This window comes from Aquarana catesbeiana, linkage group LG04, assembly GCF_042186555.1.
Source record: "Aquarana catesbeiana isolate 2022-GZ linkage group LG04, ASM4218655v1, whole genome shotgun sequence".
NCBI classification, from domain to species: Eukaryota; Metazoa; Chordata; class Amphibia; order Anura; family Ranidae; genus Aquarana; species Aquarana catesbeiana.
This window is the reverse complement of record NC_133327.1, coordinates 135,847,015-135,870,574: the sequence shown is the minus strand read 5'-3', so window position 1 is coordinate 135,870,574 and position 23,560 is coordinate 135,847,015. Positions and strand designations below refer to the sequence as shown.

The following is a 23,560-nucleotide window of genomic DNA, read 5'->3' as shown; positions in this document are numbered from 1 at the left end:
TTTCAAACAATCAGAGCATTTTTTAATATCTACAGTATGTATATATGAATCTTTCCATTTTGAGATGTTTCCCAAGGCACCTTGTAATTTTGCACTAATCAAATGTGCCAAATAGGGAAGCTTTAAAGTTTCCAAAAGACAAGATCCATTTTTTTTTTTTTTGCCAACTGTGGGGCCTCATATCTTGTATTTAATTAGCTTGCAATCTTTGCCCAGATTATTGAAACAATCAAATCTATAATAGTATAAAGTACAGCATGTGATTTATGTTTTGCTATTTTAGCAGTTGATAGAAAATACATAAAGTCAGTGAGCAGACATGCATAAAAACAGTATTTAAAAATGAATCTGCTGTGAGAACTATACCACATAATATTGTGACATTCTTTGTGCTAAAGTAACAGAATTTAAACATGGGTACTTGCATTTAAACTTTTAGTGCAGGCCTAATGGCTTTTCAAGGTTCCTAACTGCATACTTGTGTAAAATCAAAAGATGTCAGGGCCATAGAAAGAAATATGCCTATCACTAATATAAACCAAAGTCTTCAAAGTGCAATATTAGCCATAGCTTACATCCAACCACCACTACCGTCTTTTTGGAGGTTTGCAGGTACACGTTTATCTGGGAAGATTAGTGTTTCCTGCTTCTTCACAATCGTTTCCTAAATTCTGACATGGCAAATCTAAAAGCACTCTTCAGCATATGCACAGTTAACAGTACAAACTGTACTGTTGACTCATTGGTAGGTACAAAAAAACAGGCCATTGGTCAGACTCACGACCGGCGTCAGTGTGGGGTTAGTAGCCACAGCGGGCGAATGGCCAGTGCCAGGATGAAAGGCACCCTGTTACATTATACAAAGAGATCCTTGTCCAAGGGCTTGCGCAGACCCAACCTTGTGTCCAGCCGCAAATGTTACATCAACTTATTTACAGAAAATCATAGATGTGTAACACATAGGTGCATGTCCACATCTAAATCTGCCCATAATGCTCCTAATGTTCTAGGTCAATATTTTATAACTGGTCTCAGGCCTGAGATTACCTTAAACAGTCATTATCTGTGACATAACAAAGAAAAACCATATTAAATAGTTGTCAATGAACCAGCTAAACATTGCTAAGAACCAGTAATTCATACAGCCAAATTCTTGCTGAAAAGGTAGAAATTTAGCAGCATGAAGAAGCCTGTATGAAAAGATTAGTAAAGACCATTTTACACCCTTCCATATTTTTACCTGTAAGGAAAGCAGGGAGTAAAATTCCAGTAAAAAGCAGCAGCAGCGCAAGCTGTGGGGTCCTCGTGCAAGGCATGTCTGTCTCTGGCTGGGAAGATGTAGACTGAGAGGTGAGACGTTAGGGAGACCTTGCAGCCTCCGGGTTAACAAAGGTGTCTCTGTCCAGTAAGGATGGAAATGTTTAGCTGAGGATCAAGAGAGAAATACATACACAACCCAGACACCTCACACTCCCCTCATATCCCTCCTACTCCATCACGTCAGGAACCAGAACCACCCAGCAAAATTCCTTCTCAAAAACCATCCCAAAAAGAAAAAGCGTACTGTCCTTACTTTTTTTTTCAATACAGTTGTAGAAACTACTCTAATAATATATTTCTTTATGATTGTAGCCAATGATGTTGGAATTGGCGCCATCAATATTTAAACAGCACAAAGTAAAAAATATAAAATAGGTCTCCATGTGAAGGATTCAATATTATGGAATACAAAATTTTAATGTTCTGGAATTTTAATTATGTCTAAAATGTCAATTTTCTATAGTTTCATAACCAATATATCAATAACATTTATAAAATAACTAATTTGGACTCGTAACTGGTGTTATTCTGAAAGAGGAAATTGGGTTGCCATGGAAATTGAGAAAAATATTTAAAAAATGTATATATAAAGTCTAGTGTCCTAGAACAATTATCAGGTTACACGATTACCAGCATTTATGCTACTCTTGCAATGAAGAGGCATAGTTCTGAGCAGAGTGGTGTTCATCATCGGCCTAAGGAGCAGCTATAACCCTAGATTTTATAGGCAACATTTACAAATCTGGAGGAACTAAAAGCTTCACGTGTTGGCTACAGAAGCCAGAAGGGAGACAGTTATAGTCTATTAACCTTTAGCTAATATGTAATCTCTGTGGTGAATGCAAATGTTAAAGCTTTAAGTATGATGCTTGCCTACCTGTGCTTACCATATAGATCAAATAAAGCTGAACTCCAGGCGAATGAAAAAAAGACACAAAATAATGCAGCTCTGTACTCATTAATAAATCTTTTTAAATCAAGCATGGCAAGTTGCTGGATTACAATTAGCCTCTTACAATTTCCTGTCCAGCAGAACCCAAAGTGGGAAAAGCAGCATAAGGATCTCTAGACAGTTGTACTGCATTGCTTATGTGCTAACAAGGAGTATGCCGATAGGTGGAAAAAGCAGAGACACAGACAGAGGAGGTTCTCAGTCTGCCGCTGCTCCTTTCACTGTTCAGTTACAGGCTGGGGGAGTGACAAGACCGTTTGGTGTTAAGCCTAGTAAACACTATTCATTTCTTTTTTCGCTCAACCCAGCGGGCTGAGCAAAAAAAAACTAAAGAGCTTGGAAGGAGTCGCTGCACTAACAAACCAATGTTGTAAAACAATAGCTCAACGGGGGGAGATCACTTGTACTGACAGGGGGACTTCCCTTGCCCCCCCCCAGAACATACAACGGTCATCGATGAGAGCACTGATCGGATGTAAATCAGCAGACCATTTCCAGTCATGCCCCTTCAACAGAAGCTGGCCGAACAGAAGCTTCTGTCGGACTGGCTGCTGTACACACAGGCCGAATGCGATGCTGGCAGATGTACGGCCGTTTACTTAACTGGCTGTATGTGTGGCAGAACTGTGCAAACCTCAGGACTTTATTTTAAAATATATATATATATATATATATATATATATATATATATATATATATATATATATATATATATATATATTTTAGTATTTATTGGCGTATAACATGCACTTTTTTTCCCCTTAAAATCGGGAAAATTGTGTGTGCGCGTTATACGCCGATCCATGCTGTCTCTGAGGGAAGAGGAGCGAGCACTGCTGAATTACACAGAGCCGCGATCTCCTGTGTACCTGGCGCTCCATCACGCACAGCCACGCCTCCTGGCCCTGCGTTGGGCCACTGTTCTGTCTATCATATGAGCAGGGCCAGGAGGCGTGGCTGTGAGTTACGGAGCGCCGGGTACACAGGAGATCGCGGCTCTGTGTAATTCAGCGGCGCTCGCTGCTCCTCTTCCCTCGGAGACAGCAGGGATAATCCAACACTGGCGAGGCTGCAATGATGGAAACAGTGAGGCTGCAGATGGGCACTGAACAGGCTGCATTGTTTGTCAATTTATAGGCTGCAGATGGGCACTGAACAGGCTGCATTGTTGGGCAATTTATAGGCTGCAGATGGGCACTGAACAGGCTGCATTGTTGGCCAATTTAGTGGCTGCAGATGGGCACTGAGCAGGGTGCTTTGTTGGGCAATTTAATGGCTGCAGATGGGCACTGAGTAGGGTGCATTTATGGGCAATCTAGAGGCTGCAGATGGGCACTGAGCAGGGTGCATTGATGAGCTGTGACCCCAATTTTGCTTCAAAGTTCTTTAATGAAAGTTTTTTTCCTTAAACGTCCCTCCTAAAAAGGGGGATAAGTACGATAAATACGGTATATAAATCAAATCTGCTGGCAGGTAAACCAACTCTTGTATGCATTTATGTTTTGCCTGGAGTGCAGCTTAGCACCAGTGTTATGAGGAATTCAGCCATACTTAGGAAAAGCAATGAGAAGTACAGGAGAAAGATCTTCACCATAAATGTCAAGTAGCATTTTTTGATTCAAGACATTCCCAAGTGAAGCAGCACATTGTTAGTAGCTAAATAAAATATGAAGAACAGGGTTTTTCTTCCTTTATTATAACAAGTTGTTTTGCTTTGTCTTTTGTTCGGATACGAATTTAGGAAATACCTACTGTTAAACGCATTCATCACTTTAATGCTGAATAAGACTTTGAATTAAGGCAAAACTGAACAAACCTTTAGGCAAAATGTTTGCGTTGAGTACTGTTGTGACAAGCTTTTTGGCCTCGTGACCCACTGTTCCTGTTATATATTTTAATGACTTTCCGTTCATATTGCCCATTACATTGTGAAGATATGTCTCTACATATGTTTCTCCAGAAACTCTCCACAAAACACCAGTGAGCTCACAGAGCATACCAAATCCTGAACAGGAGAATAAATAGGAACTTTCCATGACAAGACGTAAAATAAATTAGGCTTTAATACAACTGTGTTTCTGGGACTTTTGTTCATGTAACGACCTATAATATAAAGTAAAATCCTGCGTTATATTTTAATTTTCCACTCCCACATATTTGCACTCCTGAGCCACATCTTCTGCCTTCAGCGGAAGGCTAGTAGTCTTCATGATATAGGTCAGATCTGTTTGAAAACGCAGATTGTTCAGTTGAGTGTTGGCAGGGAGCATGAACTAAAGGTATTTTTTTTTTTTTGGTGGCACCTGCCCCAGTGCTCGATTGTCCATATGCTGGCATTTCTCAGATAATGGAGGAAGACTGTGGCAGACAAACTGAAGCTTCTATGGACCGCACTGACATTCACCAAGCAATAAGGCATCCAAATCAGAAATATGTTATAATACAACCAGTGCTTTATTGAGGTCAGGCCTGGCATCCCCCCAAATCACTGCACATGGGGGCAAAACTTGACAGTGGTCTGGGAGCTGTGTAAACTATGTGTCACTTCTGATCCTCACCACATGTCTGCACTTTAAGTAAATATGCATTAACTAGGGGGAGCAGGTCTTAAGAACTCAACCAACAGCCCCAACTAATTTTATGTTTTTTTTAGAATCAAACTGTAGATTGATCTGTACAAGTCAGGGAAGTAGCTGCAATTAAAGCCCAACTCCAGGCAAAAAAAAAAAAAAAAAAACGTTTTCCCATGCAGCGGCGATTGGAGAAAGCTTATACTCGACCGTTCCTCCGCTCCACCCGCAAACGGCACTCCAGCCATGATCCAGCGATGTACTGTTCCAGATGTTCTCACATCCAGAGGAGGTTTATGGGCATGATGACTTCAGGAACAGTCCACTGCACAAGACCGCTAGACCGGGAGAGGGAATTTTTTTTTTTTTTTTTTGCGTTGGGCTTTAATATTGCTTCCCTCTGACAACTATTATATGAAAAAAAAAAAAAAAATCAGCTAATACATGCACATGATAAAGTGCAAGGTGTGGACAGAGGGGAGCAACGCCATTCTTACCTCCATAATATTTTTACTCCAGAAGGCCACTTATTCACTGCACAAACTTCAAAAGCTCCACACAGATTTAGGATGCCTTACAAAAAAATCCACAGAGCTGAACCCCAACGAAGCAGTGAGGGGAGGTGCAAAGTCCAACCCAAAAGCCTCCTCTTCCCACCTAATAACGGTGGAAAAGCTAACAGACTGTACAAGTCTCTGAAACGAGACCGGACAGTACTGCAATAAGAGAAGGGTAATGTTCCCCATAACTCACTCTCTACCCACCCAGAGTGCCTTCACCACATTGCCCAGGAGGATGCCTAGGTGAGTGGAGGGTAAAGCATGCTCAACACTTGTCCTGCTCTGCAAAGCACTGTGGGAGGTAGCCCTGCGATGACCTGAGCAGGGCACTGGGAGTGTGTTTTTGGGGTGGGTGGAGTCAAAAGTTCGGCTACCTCCTCTCATTGAAGCAGAGGTAGGGGAGTGGGACAGGTTACCCCTACCCCACCACGATGATCAGTAATCCTCCGGAGTCTCTATCTCGCCCATGTTCAACCTCTCAGAGGAAGCATTGACAGAAAACCCTGAAAGAGAGGCAAAGCATTAAATAAGAATGAGGCAATAACAGAGGGCAGAAAAGTAATATGAAGGAGAATAAAGGGCATATTTATAAAATAGTAAATGTGATATTTACCAAATATTCATAGTTGTTTAAATAATGCCTCCAATTTAAAAACCGTGCACTATCGAGGTTCACCTAAGGTTAATATTTGGTAAATTTGACATTTGCTGATTTATAAATATGCCTCTAAGCATTAAAATGACTACCAAGGAAAAACATGAGGAAAGAGATACATGAATAGCAGAAAGCAACATAAAAATAAAATGTGATGCTATCTGGACAGATAACTGACGTGAGAAATGAATAGTAAGCACTTGCCTAGAAGACTTGGATCTGCACGAACCATCTTCTGTTTTTTTTTCTTGCGTCCAGCGCTTTGTGCAATTTCTAGTGTTGCCGGTTGCGAGTTTTGAATTGTTGGGTACATACCCCATCCAGAGTCCTGATAAACCACAAAACAGATTAAGAAATCTAGACTACTTTACCAGCCTTAATGCTCTCTATTTGCTGTTAAGGGTACTGCGAACCAGGGTGCATGGCACCTGAAATAGTAATTTTGATGTAAACCTAAATTCCATATGTTAGAGTACAGTACAGAACACAGTTTATTCCTAGACCATGGTTTATATGCCTCTACCTTCAGATGATTGGACACTAGAGCAAAAGCTTTGCTGGGAACCTCACCCCTGTGTACCCAATGCAATCCCACATGCACCGCAAAGTTCTGTTTTTATTAGCCATCAGTAAGGAGATCAGAGAAAGAAGAGAGGGGACCCGTTTCATGAAATCTAAATTATAGCATTTACAGGTATAGGACAAAATTCCTATTAATAAATTGTAACCTACTGGACACAGGTGTGAACCAATTCTTAGACCAATTGGACATTCCCAAGCAGTAAATCAAGGAGTGCTGAACAAAACAAAAGTTGCATCAACAGGCCCAAAAGAAAACAGGGCTAACAAACCCAAACAGACAAAAGCAGAAACACTTTATAGCCAAAGCAGGATAGTCAGAGTCTCAACCAACCAACTGTTGTTTTTAACAGGCAGTGGCCCTGCAGCCTTTCAAAAGGACCGATGCTAAATCCCCACCTTCAGGGGGAAGTGGATGCAGGTAGGGAAAGAAGGACCCATCTCTTGAGGGTAGAAGCCCCAAAGAAAGGTAAATTAGCCATTCAACCAGGTTGAAAGAGGAAGTAATTCCATAGAAGGAGGCAACCATATAGGAGGACAGTCCTGACCTCATCCATAAGATGTATGGTATGCGTTTGACATGCCCTCAAGGCAGGACTAGATGGAGGTAGAAGGCATTCCCATGGAGGGGGACAAAAGAAGCTTCAGGGAAGCAACACAAGAAAAGGGGGGCCCTGGAAAAATGCAGGGGGAGCCAAAGAAGAACTACTGCTGTTAGAGGTAATGGAAAGGAGAAGGTTCGGTTCTCATAATAGCCTTTTATAGGGAAGTAACCCCTTATGGCATAAGAGGAGGGTTCTGCGAGGGCAAGAGCAACTGAGAAAGACCCCAAAAGTGCAAAGTAGAAACCAAGGCGAGAAAGCAACTTCTTGTAAGAGAGAGTGCATAAGGAGGGCAGAGCCAAAGTATTAGGCCTTTTTCAAAGGGGCATACTTAAAGTGGTGTTCCACCCTAAAAAAAAAAAAAACATGAATGTGCCTAAAAAAATAAAAATAAAAAAGAAACATTTGGAATTTTTTTTTTTTTTAACTTACCTCTAAATGCCTGTTGCTAGGGAGTCCCTCGTAGTCTGTCTCTTTCCATGCCTGGGCTGGTGACATCACTTCCCCTCGTCACATTAAGGGCTCAGCTCTGCTCCCTCCCTCTTGTCAATCATCTGGGACCCATTACAGGTCCCAGATGACTGAGCGGCCAATCAAGGCACGTGGCTCCGCTCGCGCATGCGCAGTGGGTGCCCGGCTGTGAAGCCACAGCCCGGCGCCCACAGTTGCAATGCCGCCGAACGGAGGGGGAGATGAGCTGGGCTTCGATCCCCCGCATCGCTGGACCCTGGGACAGGTAAGTGTCCAATTAAAAGTCAGCAGCTGCAGTATTTTAGCTGCTGACTTTTAATTTTTTTTTTTTTTTTTAAACGGGAACCCCACTTTAAGCTTACAAAGCAATGTCTTCCACTGAATTTGAAAAACCCACCCCAAACCTCTTAGTATCCGGCAAGTCTTGGTTAGACTTTGTATATTCTCTTAAGGCTTCATTCACACAGGCATACCTAAACATACACCCATGGGAAGGCCATGTTTTCTCTGCACAGAGATGCACAGGAGTGCTTGCATCTCCATGCAAGCAGTCCCCCACTTATGTCAACTGAGATGCTGCGGTTGCATGGACACAGGCGCTGCTCCCAATTTGACATCCATGAAGGTGTGGGTGCATGGGCATTCCGAATGGCGCTCCCATGCATTTCAGTCTGCAGCATGATCACGGGTGTGGGAACTGCATGGTCAAGAAGATCAAGCGGTTTTCCCTGCGGCTGTGTTTTTAAAAAAGTGCATACACCTTTTTTGTGTGGTTCACATGGCACAGCAAATGAATGGGCTGCCGTATCCGAACAAACGTGAGACGCAGGGTCCACTATAGTGGGAACCTAGCCTTAATTTGGAGGAAATGTTAAGGGCGTCCTCCTCTACCCTTTTTTTTTTGCAAGGGGTGGGGGAAACTTTTAATGTGAAAGAAGGTTTCTGAGCGGGTCTGGTAGCTTTAAGGCTGGCACACACAGGTCAAATATCGGCCTGTTCAACATTTGGCCAGTGTGTACAGCAGCCTGTCTGGCTTCTGTCGAACGGGCATGCTGGAAAACCAGTAGCCGACTGGCATCCGATCAGTGTGTTCTGGTAGGGGGACAGTCCCCCTGTCATTATACCATAGCTCAGCGGGGAGATCACTGTACTAACATTATATAGTTCGTACAGCTAGCTCTTCAGTTTTTTTTTTTGTTCAGCCCGCTGGATTGAACGGGGGAAAAAAAAAAAAAACCTACATGTGAGTACCCCGCATATTAGTTGTGAGAAGTCTGCCATGAAGTGAAAGACCTGCAGTAGGGGTCGACTTCCTGAGAAAACAAATATATGGAATCTGCACAGTAGGGGAGGTTAAACTGAGGATAGTAGGGTAGGGAATCCCTTCCCTCAATAGGCTTCTTAATACATTCTTTAAAGGAACGTCCAAAGAGGAGAGTACCTACACGAATTGCATAAACTTGCACCAAGATTAGGATCATCTATAATCACTATTGATTTCTAAAGCTGCCAAGGCAAAGGAGGGCTTTCAAAAAGTATACAGATGCATATCAACAATCCCTAAAAAGGAGGGAATTACTATCAATGAAAGAAAATTATGTGATTCCCAGAAAGGTTTTTGCCAGTGCCCTATCACCTGAAGGTAGCGACATATAACCCATGGTCTGAGAACTAACTCTTGTCCTGGTACTGTACAATTAAGAGATATTTGTGCATGCTTTTTTCCTAGTGCTCAAAATAGCACTAGAACATGCAAGTGTTTTGACATTAGCTGTCAAGATATTGTAAGAAATCTATCATACTACAAAATGGGAAGTTCTGTTTATAAATGAAAAGAATTCTTACTCAAACTAATTGGACACTGAAGAGTACATTTGCTACAAGGATAAGTGGCATATAATCTCATTCTGGAATTTGAGCAGAATACACAATATTGATCAAGAGGAAAGGAATGGGGCAAGACACGCCAAGCTGCCAATAGTGTTGAAACAAGCTCCATGTGAGGCCATCAGTACAGAGCTCAGTCCACATCAGAGCCACTGAAAGGAGCACTGTAAAGACGTGGGAGGGATCCAAGCAAGCCGCGGGGGAGCCGCTGAGGGAGACTCGATCTGTCAAGGAGCTGTCATCCATCCAGATTGCGTTTCGGAGTCCAAACCATGCCTCCTTCATCAGCCAGGCATGGTTTAGCTGCCAAAACACATTCTGATTGGTCACAGCATCTTGGATGGTTGACAGCTCCTTGACAGTTTGGGTCTCCTGCAGCGGCTAGCTTGGATCCCCGCCACGGCTTCACAGTGCTCCTGTCAGCAGGTCTGATGTGGACTGGACTCTACCGATGGCCCTTACATGGAGCTTGTTTCAATGCTTAATACCAGCGATGTCTGAGTGCATAATTTTTGTATTCTAACTAATAAAATTTGCTACACTATTGGCAGCTTGGCTCCTCCCTTGGCATCGCTTTCCTTTCTTGCAATGCTTGGGTTTCCAGCCTGTTCAGGAGGCAGGCTTTCCCCAGCCAGCTGTGTCAGAAACAGACTTACTAATTATGTATATATATTTTTCATTATTATTTGTAAATGCATTTTTGTAGGTTCACATGCTATTATTTAAAGTCAATAGAAGTCCCTCATACACCATTTAATTAGGATTGTATGAGAACTATCCACTGGAACTAGCAAATGCAGCGCAGAGTGCTGTTTTTTTTCTCTTGTATACACACAATATTGATCCTCTATTCAGGGGTCAACATTGCTTGATGAATGTTCACCTTTTCGCGGTGTTGGTGGAGGCAGAAATGAAAAACCAAACTCAGAGTATACCCAAGGTGAGCCAGTAATACAAGCATAACAGTTTATTGTCCACAATGTGGAGGGTAAAAAAAATTGGAAGATAAAATCAATGATTAAGATTAATGATACCACGCTGGAAACATGAGGGCGTTGATGGACTAATCTCCTCAGGTCCGGCATTCAGGGGTGCAAGGGGAAGGCGCCTCTACCCATTCCCTGGGAGGTGGACTCTGGCCGCTCGGAAAACTAAGTGGGGTCGTCTTGCTAGCCCGTCCGGATGATAAAACTCATCGTCCACATCGTGGACAATAAACTGTTTTGCTTGTATTCCTGGCTCACCTTGGGTATACAGTGTGGGGAAAAAAAATATTTGATCCCCTGCTGATTTTGTACGTCTGCCCACCGACAAAGAAATGATCAGTCTAACATTTTAATGGTAGGTTTATTTTAACCGTGAGAGATAGAAGAATATCTAGAAAAGCACATTTCAAAAAGGTTCTTAATTGATTTGCATTTTAATGAGTGAAATAAGTATTTGACCTCTTCGCAAAACATGACTTGGTACTTGGTGGCAAAACCCTTGTTGGCAATCACAGAGGTCAGACGATTCTTGTAGTTGCCCACCAGGTTTGCACACATCTCAGGAAGAATTTTGTCCCACTCCTCATTGCAGATCCTCTCCAAGTCATTAAAGCGGCGTTCCACCCATAAAATTTTTTATACATAAATGTGCAGCAAATAACAAATGACATTTGGAGATTTTTTTTTTTACTTACCTTTTAATCCCGGTTGCATGTGGTCCCTTGTAATCTTCCCATTCCTCACTGCGGCACCTTACGTCACTTCCCTCGGCTCCTCTGCTCGCTACTGCTCCTGGGAGATGTGCGTCGTCATTTCCCAGGAGTCAGTGGGCGGCACCGAGGGCTAGGTTTCCATAAAGGGGCGGGCACTTCCGACGATGCCCATTGTGATGGCAACCTGTATAATTTAATGTGCTGCTACGCACTATTACTGCTCACGAACAAGAACGGGCGGTGCATGCTGGGAATACAGCAGCGTCGTATCTTGTAAGAATATGCTTGTGGGCTTCTCCTGCCCACAAGCAATATGGGAATCCACAAGAAGGAAAAATCTAAGGTATTTTTTAAGATAAATATATAATAAAGGCACCGTTAATGATAAGAATAGCTTGATATGCATTATGCAAAATTAATAGTAATTTGAAAAAAAATCAAAGATGTGGGTGGAACTCCCCTTTAAGGTTTCGAGGCTGACGTTTGGTAACGCGAACCTTCAGCTTCCTCCACATATTTTCTATGGGATTAAGGTCTGCAGACTGGCTAGGCCACTCGACTGATTCTTCTTGAGCCACACCTTCGTTGCCTTGGCAGTGTGATTTGGGTCATTGTCATGCTGGAATACCCATCCACGACCCATTTTCAATGCCCTGGCTGAGGGAAGGAGGTTCTCACCCAAGATCTGACAGTACATGGCTCATCCATCGTCCCTTTGATGCAGTGAAGTTGCCCTGTCTCCCTAGCAGAAAAACACCCCCAAAGCATAATGTTTCCACCTCCATGTTTGACAGTGGAGATGGTGTTCTTGGGGTCATAGGCAGCATTCCTCCTTCTTCAAACACGTTGAATTGAGTTGATGCCAAAGAGCTCAATTTTGGTCTCATCTGACCACAACACTTTCACCCACTTCTCATCTGAATCATTCAGATTTTCATTAGCATACTTCAGACGGGCCTGTACATGTACTTTCTTGAGCAGGGGGACCTTGCGGGAGATGCAGGACTTCAGTCCTTCACGGTGTCATGTGTTACTAATTATTTTCTTGGTGACTATGGTCCCAGCTGCCTTGAGATCATTGACAAGATTTTCCTGTGTAGTTCTGGGCTGATTCCTCACTGTTCTCATGATCATTAAAACTCGACAAGGTGAGATCTTGCATGGAGCCCCAGACCCAGGGAGATTGACAGTTATTTTGTGTTTCTTCCGTTTGCAAATAATCGCACCAACTGTTGTCACCCTCTCACCAAGCTGATTGGCGAAGGTCTTGTAGCCCATTATAGCCTTGTGTAAGTCTACAATCTTGTCCCTGACATCTTTAGACAGCTCTTTGGTCCTGGCCATGGTGGAGAGATTGGAATCTGATTGATCGATTCTGTGGACTTGTCTTATACAGGTAACAAGCTGAGATTAGGAGCACTACTTTTAAGAGAGTGCTCCTAATCTCAGCTCGTTACCTGTATAGAAGACACCTGGGAGCCAGAAATCTTGCTGATTGATAGGGGATCAAATACTTATTTCACTCATTAAAATGCAAATCAATTTAGAACTTTTTTGAAATAAGTTTGTGGATTTTTTTGTTGTTATTCTGTCTCTCACTGTTAAAATAAACAAACCATTAAAATTATAGACGGATCATTTCTTTTCAGTGGGCAAACGTACAAAATCAGCAGGGGATCAAATACTTTTTTCCCCTCACTGTACTCTGAGCTTGATTCCCTACAGCTCGTTGAATCACTCAGTACCATCCAGTCTATAGAGCGCTCTCCATCTTGTTAATTGTACCAGAAAAGGGTAGTGTATTATGTTATAGCATGCACTGCAACCTAGATTTGTGACTGACAATTTGATCCAGTTCTTCAAAGAGGAGAGACCTATGGCTTGTTGAAGAGATTTCTAAGACACACTCCCCAAAAGTAATTCTAGGATCATCTTAAATCTGCGACTAGAGCATTTCGGTATGTAGCCTGACCCTTCTTAGTGGTTACTTAGACTACCCTACTAGCTAATGGGAAGGTGCAGGAAAACATACCAGACAGGCAGGTTCTAGTCAGAATTTCTTAACAGATCACCACTACGTTTCATACATATGCACCATAGGGTACCCACTATCCAAGCAATGAGAGTCTAACATAATTCACAAAGGCACATGTATACTTTTTAAGATGGTAATACATAAAAATTTCAAGGACAAAAATTAAGAGGAAAATCTCTGAAATGGTTACTCCAAAAGCAGTAACAATTTTTTTTATTTATTTCAGTAATCATACTGTGTGTTGTAACTCTTATCCTGCAAGTTATGTTGTGTGCCCTTTTGACAGCTCTCTTCTCATGTACTAACCCAAAGCCAAGAAGTGTCAAGAGACATAGTTAATTAAAAATAAATAAATTCTAAAATAAAAGAAAAACACTTGGCAGAGCTTTTAACCCCTCTCCATTTTAAATCCCCTTGCTGCTTACATAAATAATCATGAATTCCGCAATTGTGTTTTCTGATGCTTAAGTAAAGACCAGGTTAAATCTACTAAGACATCACTTATTTTATACCTGCTGTGGCTTCGGTATTGTAGTTTTTTGCTTATTTCGGCGCTCCAGAAACTGCTTGGAGAAATCCTTTGCCTCTGGGGTGTCGCCAAGATATTCACAGACATAGTCATGGACCTCATAGGGAGACTCCACTTCACGCAGGAAAGACACAAATGTGTGCACTGTACCAAAACATAAAAGAATACAGTAAAGTTAACTGAAAAGTGTACGCAAAATAATAAAAAAAAAAAAATTGAATACAATTTTTTTTTTTATACATTATTTTGAATACAAATTTAATACATATTGAATACAAAACACAAGAACATTCATACATGGGTTATAGGCATGAACCTTCAGGTGATTGAACGCTGGCAAGCTTTTAAGGATACGCCTCCCCAGGATATCTTTCCTATAACCAGGGCCGCCATCAGGGGGTACAGCCCACACTCATGTAAGGGGCCCGGTCATTCCAAGGGGTCCGGATGTCCCGAGCGACTCGGACCCCCAAGGTATTTTCACCCGCTGCCTGAAGCCACTTTCGGTCTCTCCGCCACACTTCCTGGTTGCCAGGGCAACGCCAAGCTCACTCCTCACAGCGCCGCCGATTAGACGCCTTGAGATGCACTTTTGCTGGGATTGTTGGAGGGGGAAGTGGGCGGAAAAGTTTCCGCCCAGCTCCCCCTCCACCAAACGCAGCAGAAGTGCATCCGGAGGCGTCTAATCTGCGGCGCCTGTGAGGAGTGAGCTTGGCGTTGCCCCGGGAACCAGGAAGTGTGGCGGAGAGACCGAAAGTATGGAGGGTCTCACAGGAAGAGGACTGAAAGGGGGGGGGGCTCCTGCTGGTCTCATCTGATGTTCTCCTCCTGCCGCTCCTCGCAATGACAGGGCTCCATTCTACCCCTTTCTGTATCGATGTCCTGGCTCCTCCCCTCTATGCTGGTGAGTAGCTGTGTCTGTACACACATCCATGTACTAAGTGGAATGTTAATGTTAGGCCCCTTTCACACTGGGGCGGTGCGTGCATCGGCGGTATTTTTAGTGGCGCTTTACCGTCAATTCTGTGGCACTATTCGGCCGCTAGCGGGGTGCTTTTAACCCCTGCTAGCAGCAGAGAAAGGGTTAAAACCACCTGCAAAGCGCCGCTGCAGTAGCGGTTTAGCTGCCCATTGATTTCAATGGGCAGGGGCGCTTTTGGCGGAGGTGTATTCACCGCTCCTAATGCGCTGCAAAGATGCTGCTTGCAGGACTTTTTTTCCGTCCTGCTAGCGCACCGCCTCAGTGTGAAAGCCCTCGGGGCTTTCACATTGGAGAGACAGTGAAAGCCAGTGTGAAAGCCTGAATGCTTTCACACTGGAGCGGTGCGCTTGCAGGACAGGAAAAAAAAATTCTTGCAAGCAGCATCTTTGGGGTGGTGCAGGAGAGGTGAATACAGCCACCCCTGCCATTGAAAACAATATGCAGCGCTGCCGAAGCGCCTGCAAAGCCATTCAGCAGCTGCACTTTGTGGGTGCTTTTAACCCTTTTTTGGCCACTAGCGGGGGTTAAAAGCCCCCCGCTAGCGGCTGAAAAGTGTAGCTAAAACGACAGTAAAGCACCGGGGGGGCCCAGACCGAAAGTTGTGTAAGGGGCCCCAAAATTTCTGATGCCTGCCCTGCCTATAACCCTACCCCACTCTGTCAGTCCTCAGGTTTTTAGTGTGAAATAAATTTGAAATTCTGTACTACATTTTGTATGCTATGTATTGCACACTGCACTGATATTCTACACAGCACTAATAATGTATTCATTACGTATTCAGATTTCTTTAGACTCTGGTAAGAAACTAGCCTGCCTATGTAACGCCCCTTGTTAACTTAAAATTACAATTGTAATTTCTAAACGTGATACCTAGGCAAGCATGGAAAAAAAAAAAAACACTTCAAATGCACCAAACAGTGCAGTTACTGTAAAAAAATGCAGAGTGTCCTTTTGTGTCTGTTCTCTACTGCAGTAGTTATTAATTTGGAACCACTGGACTTCCACCTGGTGAAATTTTGAGACTGTATGAATAGAAGACCAGATAGCAGCCCTACACAGTTGGGCTACAGAGCCTTGGTGCTGAATAGTCCAGGGTACTCCCACTGATCTGATGGAATAAGTGAGTAACAGCACAAGAAGGGTTTTTTTCTTAAAAGTGTAAACCCTTGCATTCAAATTCCATATACCGAATATGGGTATTTTTTGATGCACATCTGTGTACACATATGTATATTATCCGTGATGTATGATTTTCATGATTTTATCAGTCACAATTCTATATACATTATTACATTTGGTTGTAGCCCTGGTTTAGTGAGAGTTCCTTTGACCCTCAAAACAAGTTCAGAAACATGTCTGACAGACATCATAGCCTACCCAAGAACCTGCAGGAGAGAACTACCTTGAAAGCATATTTTTTTACAAGGGCGTGTGAAGACAAAGGCCTTTGAAAGAGGATGGATAAGGCTGATGGCTGCCCTTTCAGGGTGCCAAGAGTCAAGTTCTGTTTGCAAGGCCAGAATGCAAGACACACAGTAATCTCTAGGACTGAATTGACTGCATTTCCACCAGGCACAAGAAAACATTCACATCAGGAAAAATAGGATTTCCAGGTATGATAATACCTGGAAGTGGCTTTTCTTGTTTTCAGCAAGGTAGAAATCAGGCTCAGAAATCCTTCTATCCTTTAAGACCTGAGATTCAACAGTCATGCAGTTAAAGCCAGCGATGGAGAAACAGAATGTAATAGAGGACCTTGAGACAGAAGATCTGGCCTGTTGGGAAGGGGCCACCAGTGGCGGAATTACCGGGGTCGCAACAGTCGCAGTTGTGACGGGGCCCGGCATTCCACCACTGTGGGGGGGGCCCAGCGGGGTTGCTCTTCACATCGCTGAGGCTGAGTGTGTCTCTCATCTAACAGCAGAGAGACACCGGCATTGTTTGTTTTATTTCCCTCTCCGTGTGTCCTCTCTCGCACGGCATGACAGGACACACAGCTGAGCTCCCTCCTCCCCTCTCTCTGTGCTCCGTGGGAAATGTGAGCTCCTTAGCTTCACACTTGACTGCCTGCGGAGCACAGAGAGGGGAGGGGGGAGATCAGCTGTGTGTCCTGTCATGCCGAGGGTGCGAGAGAGAGGACACACGGAGAGGGAAATAAAACAAACAATGCCGGTGTCTCTCTGCTGTTAGATGAGACACACAGGCGTACTGCGGAGCGGACCGAAGCCGCCTCCCCCTCCTCTCTGGTTACGGAGGGGGAGGAGGAGGAGTCCGAGGGAGAGCGCTGTTCTGAGGTCTGTAAAGTTTGTATTCAAATAGACAAGTGGTGGGGGGAACACTATGGGGTGGGGGTCTGCACTGAGGGGGGGTCTGCATTGATGAGGTGGGGGTCTGCATTGATGTAGGGAGGGGGATCTGCACTGAGTGGGGTCTGCATTGATGGGGGGTCTGCATTGTGGGGGGGCCTGCATTGTGGGGGGGCCTGCACTGATGGAGGGGGGGTCTGTAATGAGGGGGGGTGTGAACTGATGGAGGGGGGGTCTGCAATGAGGGAGGGGAGGTCTGCACTGATGGAGGGGGGTGTGAACTGATGGAGGGGGGTCTGCACTGACTGAGGGGGGATGTGAACTGATGGAGGGGGGATGTGAACTGATGGAGGGGGGATGTGAACTGATGGAGGGGGGATGTGAACTGATGGAGGGGGGATGTGAACTGATGGAGGGGGAGGTCTGCACTGATGGAGGGGAGGTCTGCACTGATGGAGGGGAGGTCTGCACTGATGGAGGGGAGGTCTGCACTGATGGAGGGGAGGTCTGCACTGATGGAGGGGAGGTCTGCACTGATGGAGGGGAGGTCTGCACTGATGGAGGGGAGGTCTGCACTGATGGAGGGGAGGTCTGCACTGATGGAGGGGAGGTCTGCACTGATGGAGGGGAGGTCTGCACTGATGGAGGGGAGGTCTGCACTGATGGAGGGGAGGTCTGCACTGATGGAGGGGAGGTCTGCACTGATGGAGGGGAGGTCTGCACTGGTGTCTATAGTGATAGATGAGGGTCTGCACTGAGGGGGGTCTATACTGATAGATGGGGGTCTGCACTAAGGGGGTCTACACTGATAGATGGGAGTCTATGCTGATAGAGGGGGGCTATACTGATAGATGGGGGGTCTGCAATGAGGGAGGCTATACTGATGGATGGGGTCTGTACTTAGTGAGGAGAATCTATACTGCGAGAGGGGGGTCTGTACTTAGTGGGGGGTCTATACTGAGAGGGGGGTCTGTAGTTAGTGGAGGATGTCTGTACTGAGGGAGGGCTATAGTTGGTGGAGGGGGGTGACACCAATTTTTTCCTCACCGGGTGACACCAACTCTAGTGATGCCACTGGAGAGACACGCTCTCCGCTCAGAGCCGTGCTGTCCTGAGAAGACAGAGGACTCTGATAAAATTTTCTGATGAGCACTGAAGGGGAGGCACTGATAGGGGACACCGATGGGAGGCACTGATAGGGGACACCGATGGGAGGCACTGATAGGGGACACCGATGGGAGGCACTGATAGGGGACACCGATGGGAGGCACTGATAGGGGACACCGATGGGAGGCACTGATAGGGGACACCGATGGGAGGCACTGATAGGGGACACCGATGGGAGGCACTGATAGGGGACACCGATGGGAGGCACTGATAGGGGACACCGATGGGAGGCACTGATAGGGGACACCGATGGGAGGCACTGATAGGGGACACCGATGGGAGGCACTGATAGGGGACACCGATGGGAGGCACTGATAGGGGACACCGATGGGAGGCACTGATAGGGGACACCGAGGGGAGGCACTGATAGGGGACACCGAGGGGAGGCACTGATAGGGGACACCGAGGGGAGGCACTGATAGGGGACACCGAGGGGAGGCACTGATAGGGGACACCGAGGGGAGGCACTGATAGGGGACACCGAGGGGAGGCACTGATAGGGGACACCGAGGGGAGGCACTGATAGGGGACACCGAGGGGAGGCACTGATAGGGGACACCGATGGGAGGCACTGATAGGGGACACCGATGGGAGGCACTGATAGGGGACACCGATGGGAGGCACTGATAGGGGACACCGATGGGAGGCACTGATAGGGGACACCGATGGGAGGCACTGATAGGGGACACCGATGGGAGGCACTGATAGGGGACACCGATGGGAGGCACTGATAGGGGACACCGATGGGAGGCACTGATAGGGGACACTGATGGGCGGCACTGGTGGGCAATGATAGGAGGCACTGATGGGGGGCACTGAGAAGGCACTGATAGGGGGCACCGATGGGAGGCACTGATAGGATTTACTGATGAGCACTGAAGGGAGGCACTGATAGGGGGCACTAAGAAGGCATTGATAGGGGCACTGATAGGAGGCACTGAAAGGGGGCATTGATGGGCATTGATGAGCACTGATAGGCAGAACTCACAGGCTGCACGGATGGGCACTGAGGAACACTGATAGGCAGAACTAAGGCAGTATTGATGGGCACCGATGGGCAGTATTGAAGAGTACCGATAGGTGGCATGGATGGACGCTGTAATAATGAGCACTGATAGGTGGTGCTGATAGGCAGATTTGATGGGCACTAATAGGCAGCATTAATGAGCACTGATAGGTAACACTTGTAGGCGGCATTGATAGGCACTGATACATGGCACTGATGACTGGGGCACTGATTATCAGTGTAAACAATTTACTGACATTCTTGACAGTTAATGCTAAATGAATGGGAACTAGTGCGCAAAACCACAATATGGGCAAGAAAATCTTGAACCTGACGGTAAACCACCCGATGGAGAGCCGCCAACATAGACAGGTCCACTCAGTTCCCCAAAATACAATTAAATAAAAGATATGTGGCGCTATTCCATCAATCAGTAGTACCACTTGAAATATAAAATAATGGGCCGATCAAACCCCACCTTCTACAGTAAATATCCGGAGAAAGTACCCAATAAATAATAGCATAACAAGTGAATAATAAAAATATATAAAATGGTGGAGATACAATTCTAAGGTATGGGAAAATTTAAAATCTGTCAATATACTATCAAGTGCTTAATCAACAATACCAATTTCCCCTCGTTAAGTAAAGACCAAAATATTGTTCTATGTGGATCTGTGAAAAAATATAACTAACTTCTCAAATAAGATGCTCAAAGTCAAAGTACATGTGATAATGATGATTCAGTGCCTTACAAACAAATCAATACCTCATACATAATCACTGTGAATAAAATAAATAAATATATGGATATAAATATGACTAATATGGTAAAGTGACCCTTAATCGTGAATATGCATATATAAATATTAAAGTGACAAATTAGTGCAAAAGATGTTCAGCATAAAATGTGCAATAATTGATACATAGCCAAATGCAAATTTCAATCGTACCACAAAATTATAATAAATAAATAATAAAATTATTAAATAAATAGGGCAGTCAATCCCACCACAGGGATGCTGTCCCAAACAGTGACAATGGTGTAGTAAAGTCCAAAAAAGTGCAGTAGTGGTAGGTGGTTTCCACAGCAAAGTCTTTACACACAGTGCCAAACCAATGTGCAGTGATTTTTTCTTTTTTCTATGCACGTTTTAGTGCATCTCCCAAGTGTTTCCCCCAGCCTCTCACCTCCAGAAGCGGCCCCCAATGGGCCAAGTAGAGCGGGTGGATATTAACTAGGAAAAGCTGTGTTCCCTGCAGCGTGTCTTTAAGCATCAAATGAGTCTGTCTCTCATCCCCAGCTTCCAGCGCTTTCAGCGGTCCCAGCAATTTAATCAAGAACAGAGGAGAGGTCTCATGGTGTAGTATTTAAAACATTTATTTGAAAAAAACGTAATAACTTACATTAAAAATAAGCAGCAAACGGTAGATGTAAGCAAAGCTTCCGGGTTCGGCCGTCCCCGTGAAGCGTCAGCACCTGACTCCTCCTAATTCCCTTCCACAGGCGGTGGTCTCAGCGGGGAGCATTGATAGCTTCAAGAAACTATTAGATAATCACCTTTCTATTCCAGAGCTAGAGGACCCCGCAGCTTTAGATGTGACAGTCAGTGCAGGAGCAGGCGGAGAACGGGGAGGCGGAGCGCTAAGGGAAAACCTAGGGAAGCGGCTGCCGCTTCCCTAGGTTTTCCCTTAGCGCTCCGCCTCCCCGTTCTCCGCCTGCTCCTGCACTGACTGTCACATCTAAAGCTGCGGGGTCCTCTAGCTCTGGAATAGAAAGGTGATTATCTAATAGTTTCTTGAAGCTATCAATGCTCCCCGCTGAGACCACCGCCTGTGGAAGGGAATTAGGAGGAGTCAGGTGCTGACGCTTCACGGGGACGGCCGAACCCGGAAGCTTTGCTTACATCTACCGTTTGCTGCTTATTTTTAATGTAAGTTATTACGTTTTTTTCAAATAAATGTTTTAAATACTACACCATGAGACCTCTCCTCTGTTCTTGATTAAATTGCTGGGACCGCTGAAAGCGCTGGAAGCTGGGGATGAGAGACAGACTCATTTGATGCTTAAAGACACGCTGCAGGGAACACAGCTTTTCCTAGTTAATATCCACCCGCTCTACTTGGCCCATTGGGGGCCGCTTCTGGAGGTGAGAGGCTGGGGGAAACACTTGGGAGATGCACTAAAACGTGCATAGAAAAAAGAAAAAATCACTGCACATTGGTTTGGCACTGTGTGTAAAGACTTTGCTGTGGAAACCACCTACCACTACTGCACTTTTTTGGACTTTACTACACCATTGTCACTGTTTGGGACAGCATCCCTGTGGTGGGATTGACTGCCCTATTTATTTAATAATTTTATTATTTATTTATTATAATTTTGTGGTACGATTGAAATTTGCATTTGGCTATGTATCAATTATTGCACATTTTATGCTGAACATCTTTTGCACTAATTTGTCACTTTAATATTTATATATGCATATTCACGATTAAGGGTCACTTTACCATATTAGTCATATTTATATCCATATATTTATTTATTTTATTCACAGTGATTATGTATGAGGTATTGATTTGTTTGTAAGGCACTGAATCATCATTATCACATGTACTTTGACTTTGAGCATCTTATTTGAGAAGTTAGTTATATTTTTTCACAGATCCACATAGAACAATATTTTGGTCTTTACTTAACGAGGGGAAATTGGTATTGTTGATTAAGCACTTGATAGTATATTGACAGATTTTAAATTTTCCCATACCTTAGAATTGTATCTCCACCATTTTATATATTTTTATTATTCACTTGTTATGCTATTATTTATTGGGTACTTTCTCCGGATATTTACTGTAGAAGGTGGGGTTTGATCGGCCCATTATTTTATATTTCAAGTGGTACTACTGATTGATGGAATAGCGCCACATATCTTTTATTTATTTACTTGACAGTTAATGGCAGTCCTTTCCTCACACAGACACAGCACGGGAGGAAAGGGCTGCGGATAACCGGCAAGTCTGTTTACATGTGATCAGCTGACATCACATGGTAAACGGCCGATGTGATTGCGCTGGATGCACGTCCCAGGGGGCATGCGGGAAGCACGGTTTTGGGAGGATGTCCATGGATGCCCTCCCAAAATTTGAAGCCTGGAGCTCGGATGGAAGGAGGGGGGCCCATCATTGTTTCTTGCACCGGGGCCCTGAAGGTTCTAGTTACGCCTCTGGGGGCCACAGTTGTCTGCTAGAAGTGTATGTCTGTGTACCAGGGTCTTCTGGGCCACTTAGAATCACCGTTTTTTTCTCTTGCTCTATTTTGAGCAGCAGACCGGGCAGAATTCGTAATTGAAGGAAGGCATAGTTAAAGGGATTAATGGGCATCCAGGGCCAGAGCTAGAAAATCCCAGGTTCTGGCAACAGAGGTACATTGTTGTAGAATCTGGAGGCTAGGATGTCCACATCCGGAATACCCCATCTTTGGCATATGAAACTGAACACATTTGGAAGAAGAGACCATTCCCCTTGGTCCAAGTGGTGGCAGCTGACATAATTCACCTGCCAGTTGTGCACTCCTGGGATGTGGACTGCAGAAATTACTGGACAGCAAGTTTGTCTACAAGACAATCTGTTTGCTTCCTTCAAGGCAGCCGGGCTCCTAGTGCCTCCTTGATGGTTGACATAACCCCACCATGGTGGTATTGTCTGACTGCACCTGCATAGCACCTGCATAGGGTGTCCCTTCAGAAGAGGGGTCAAGTGCTGCAGGGACAAAATGACTGCTGAGCTCCAGGCGGTTGATGGGGAGCTTGGTTTCCTCTCTTGGCCAAGTTTTTAAGTCGTCAAAGATTATAACACTCCTCAGCCTGATACAGTTCCTTGAAAAAGTATTCAAACCCCCTTGAAATTTTCCACTGTCATTTTACAACCAAAAATGTAAATGTAACTTATTGGGATTTTATGTGATAGACCAACACAAAGTGGCACATAATTGTGAAGTGGAAGGAAAATGATAAATGTTTTTCAAAGTTTTTTTACACAAATATCTAAAAGTGTGGCATATATTTGTATTTAGCCCCCTTTACTCTGATATCCCCAAGTAGAATCTAGTGGAACCAATTGCCTTCAGAAGTCACCTAATTCGTAAATAGAGTCCACCTGTGTGACATTTAATCTCAGTATAAATACAGCTGTTCTGTGAAGCCCTTAGAGGTTTGTTAGAGAACCTTAGTGAACAAAC

The 23,560-nt window shown here is 44.6% G+C and overlaps 2 protein-coding genes across 3 annotated transcripts in view; both read right to left on the bottom strand.

Annotated features, from left to right (window-relative positions):
• Nucleotides 1-3,153, bottom strand: part of SNORC (secondary ossification center associated regulator of chondrocyte maturation) — a 72,647-nt gene extending 69,494 nt beyond the window's left edge. The window contains exon 1 of one of the 2 annotated variants that reach the window (XM_073625716.1): nt 1,241-3,153. In XM_073625716.1, coding sequence (XP_073481817.1) covers nt 1,241-1,316 — 76 coding nt within the window. In that variant the 5' untranslated portion in view covers nt 1,317-3,153. The remainder of the gene's footprint in view (nt 1-1,240) is intronic. The other variant, XM_073625715.1, reaches the window with a different exon arrangement.
• A 1,164-nt stretch (nt 3,154-4,317) lies between these two features.
• GIGYF2 (GRB10 interacting GYF protein 2) overlaps nt 4,318-23,560 on the bottom strand; it is a 285,009-nt gene continuing 265,766 nt past the window's right edge. The window contains 3 exon segments of the mRNA XM_073625706.1: nt 4,318-5,905; nt 6,262-6,385; nt 13,843-14,003. Coding sequence (XP_073481807.1) covers nt 5,838-5,905; nt 6,262-6,385; nt 13,843-14,003 — 353 coding nt within the window. The 3' untranslated portion in view covers nt 4,318-5,837.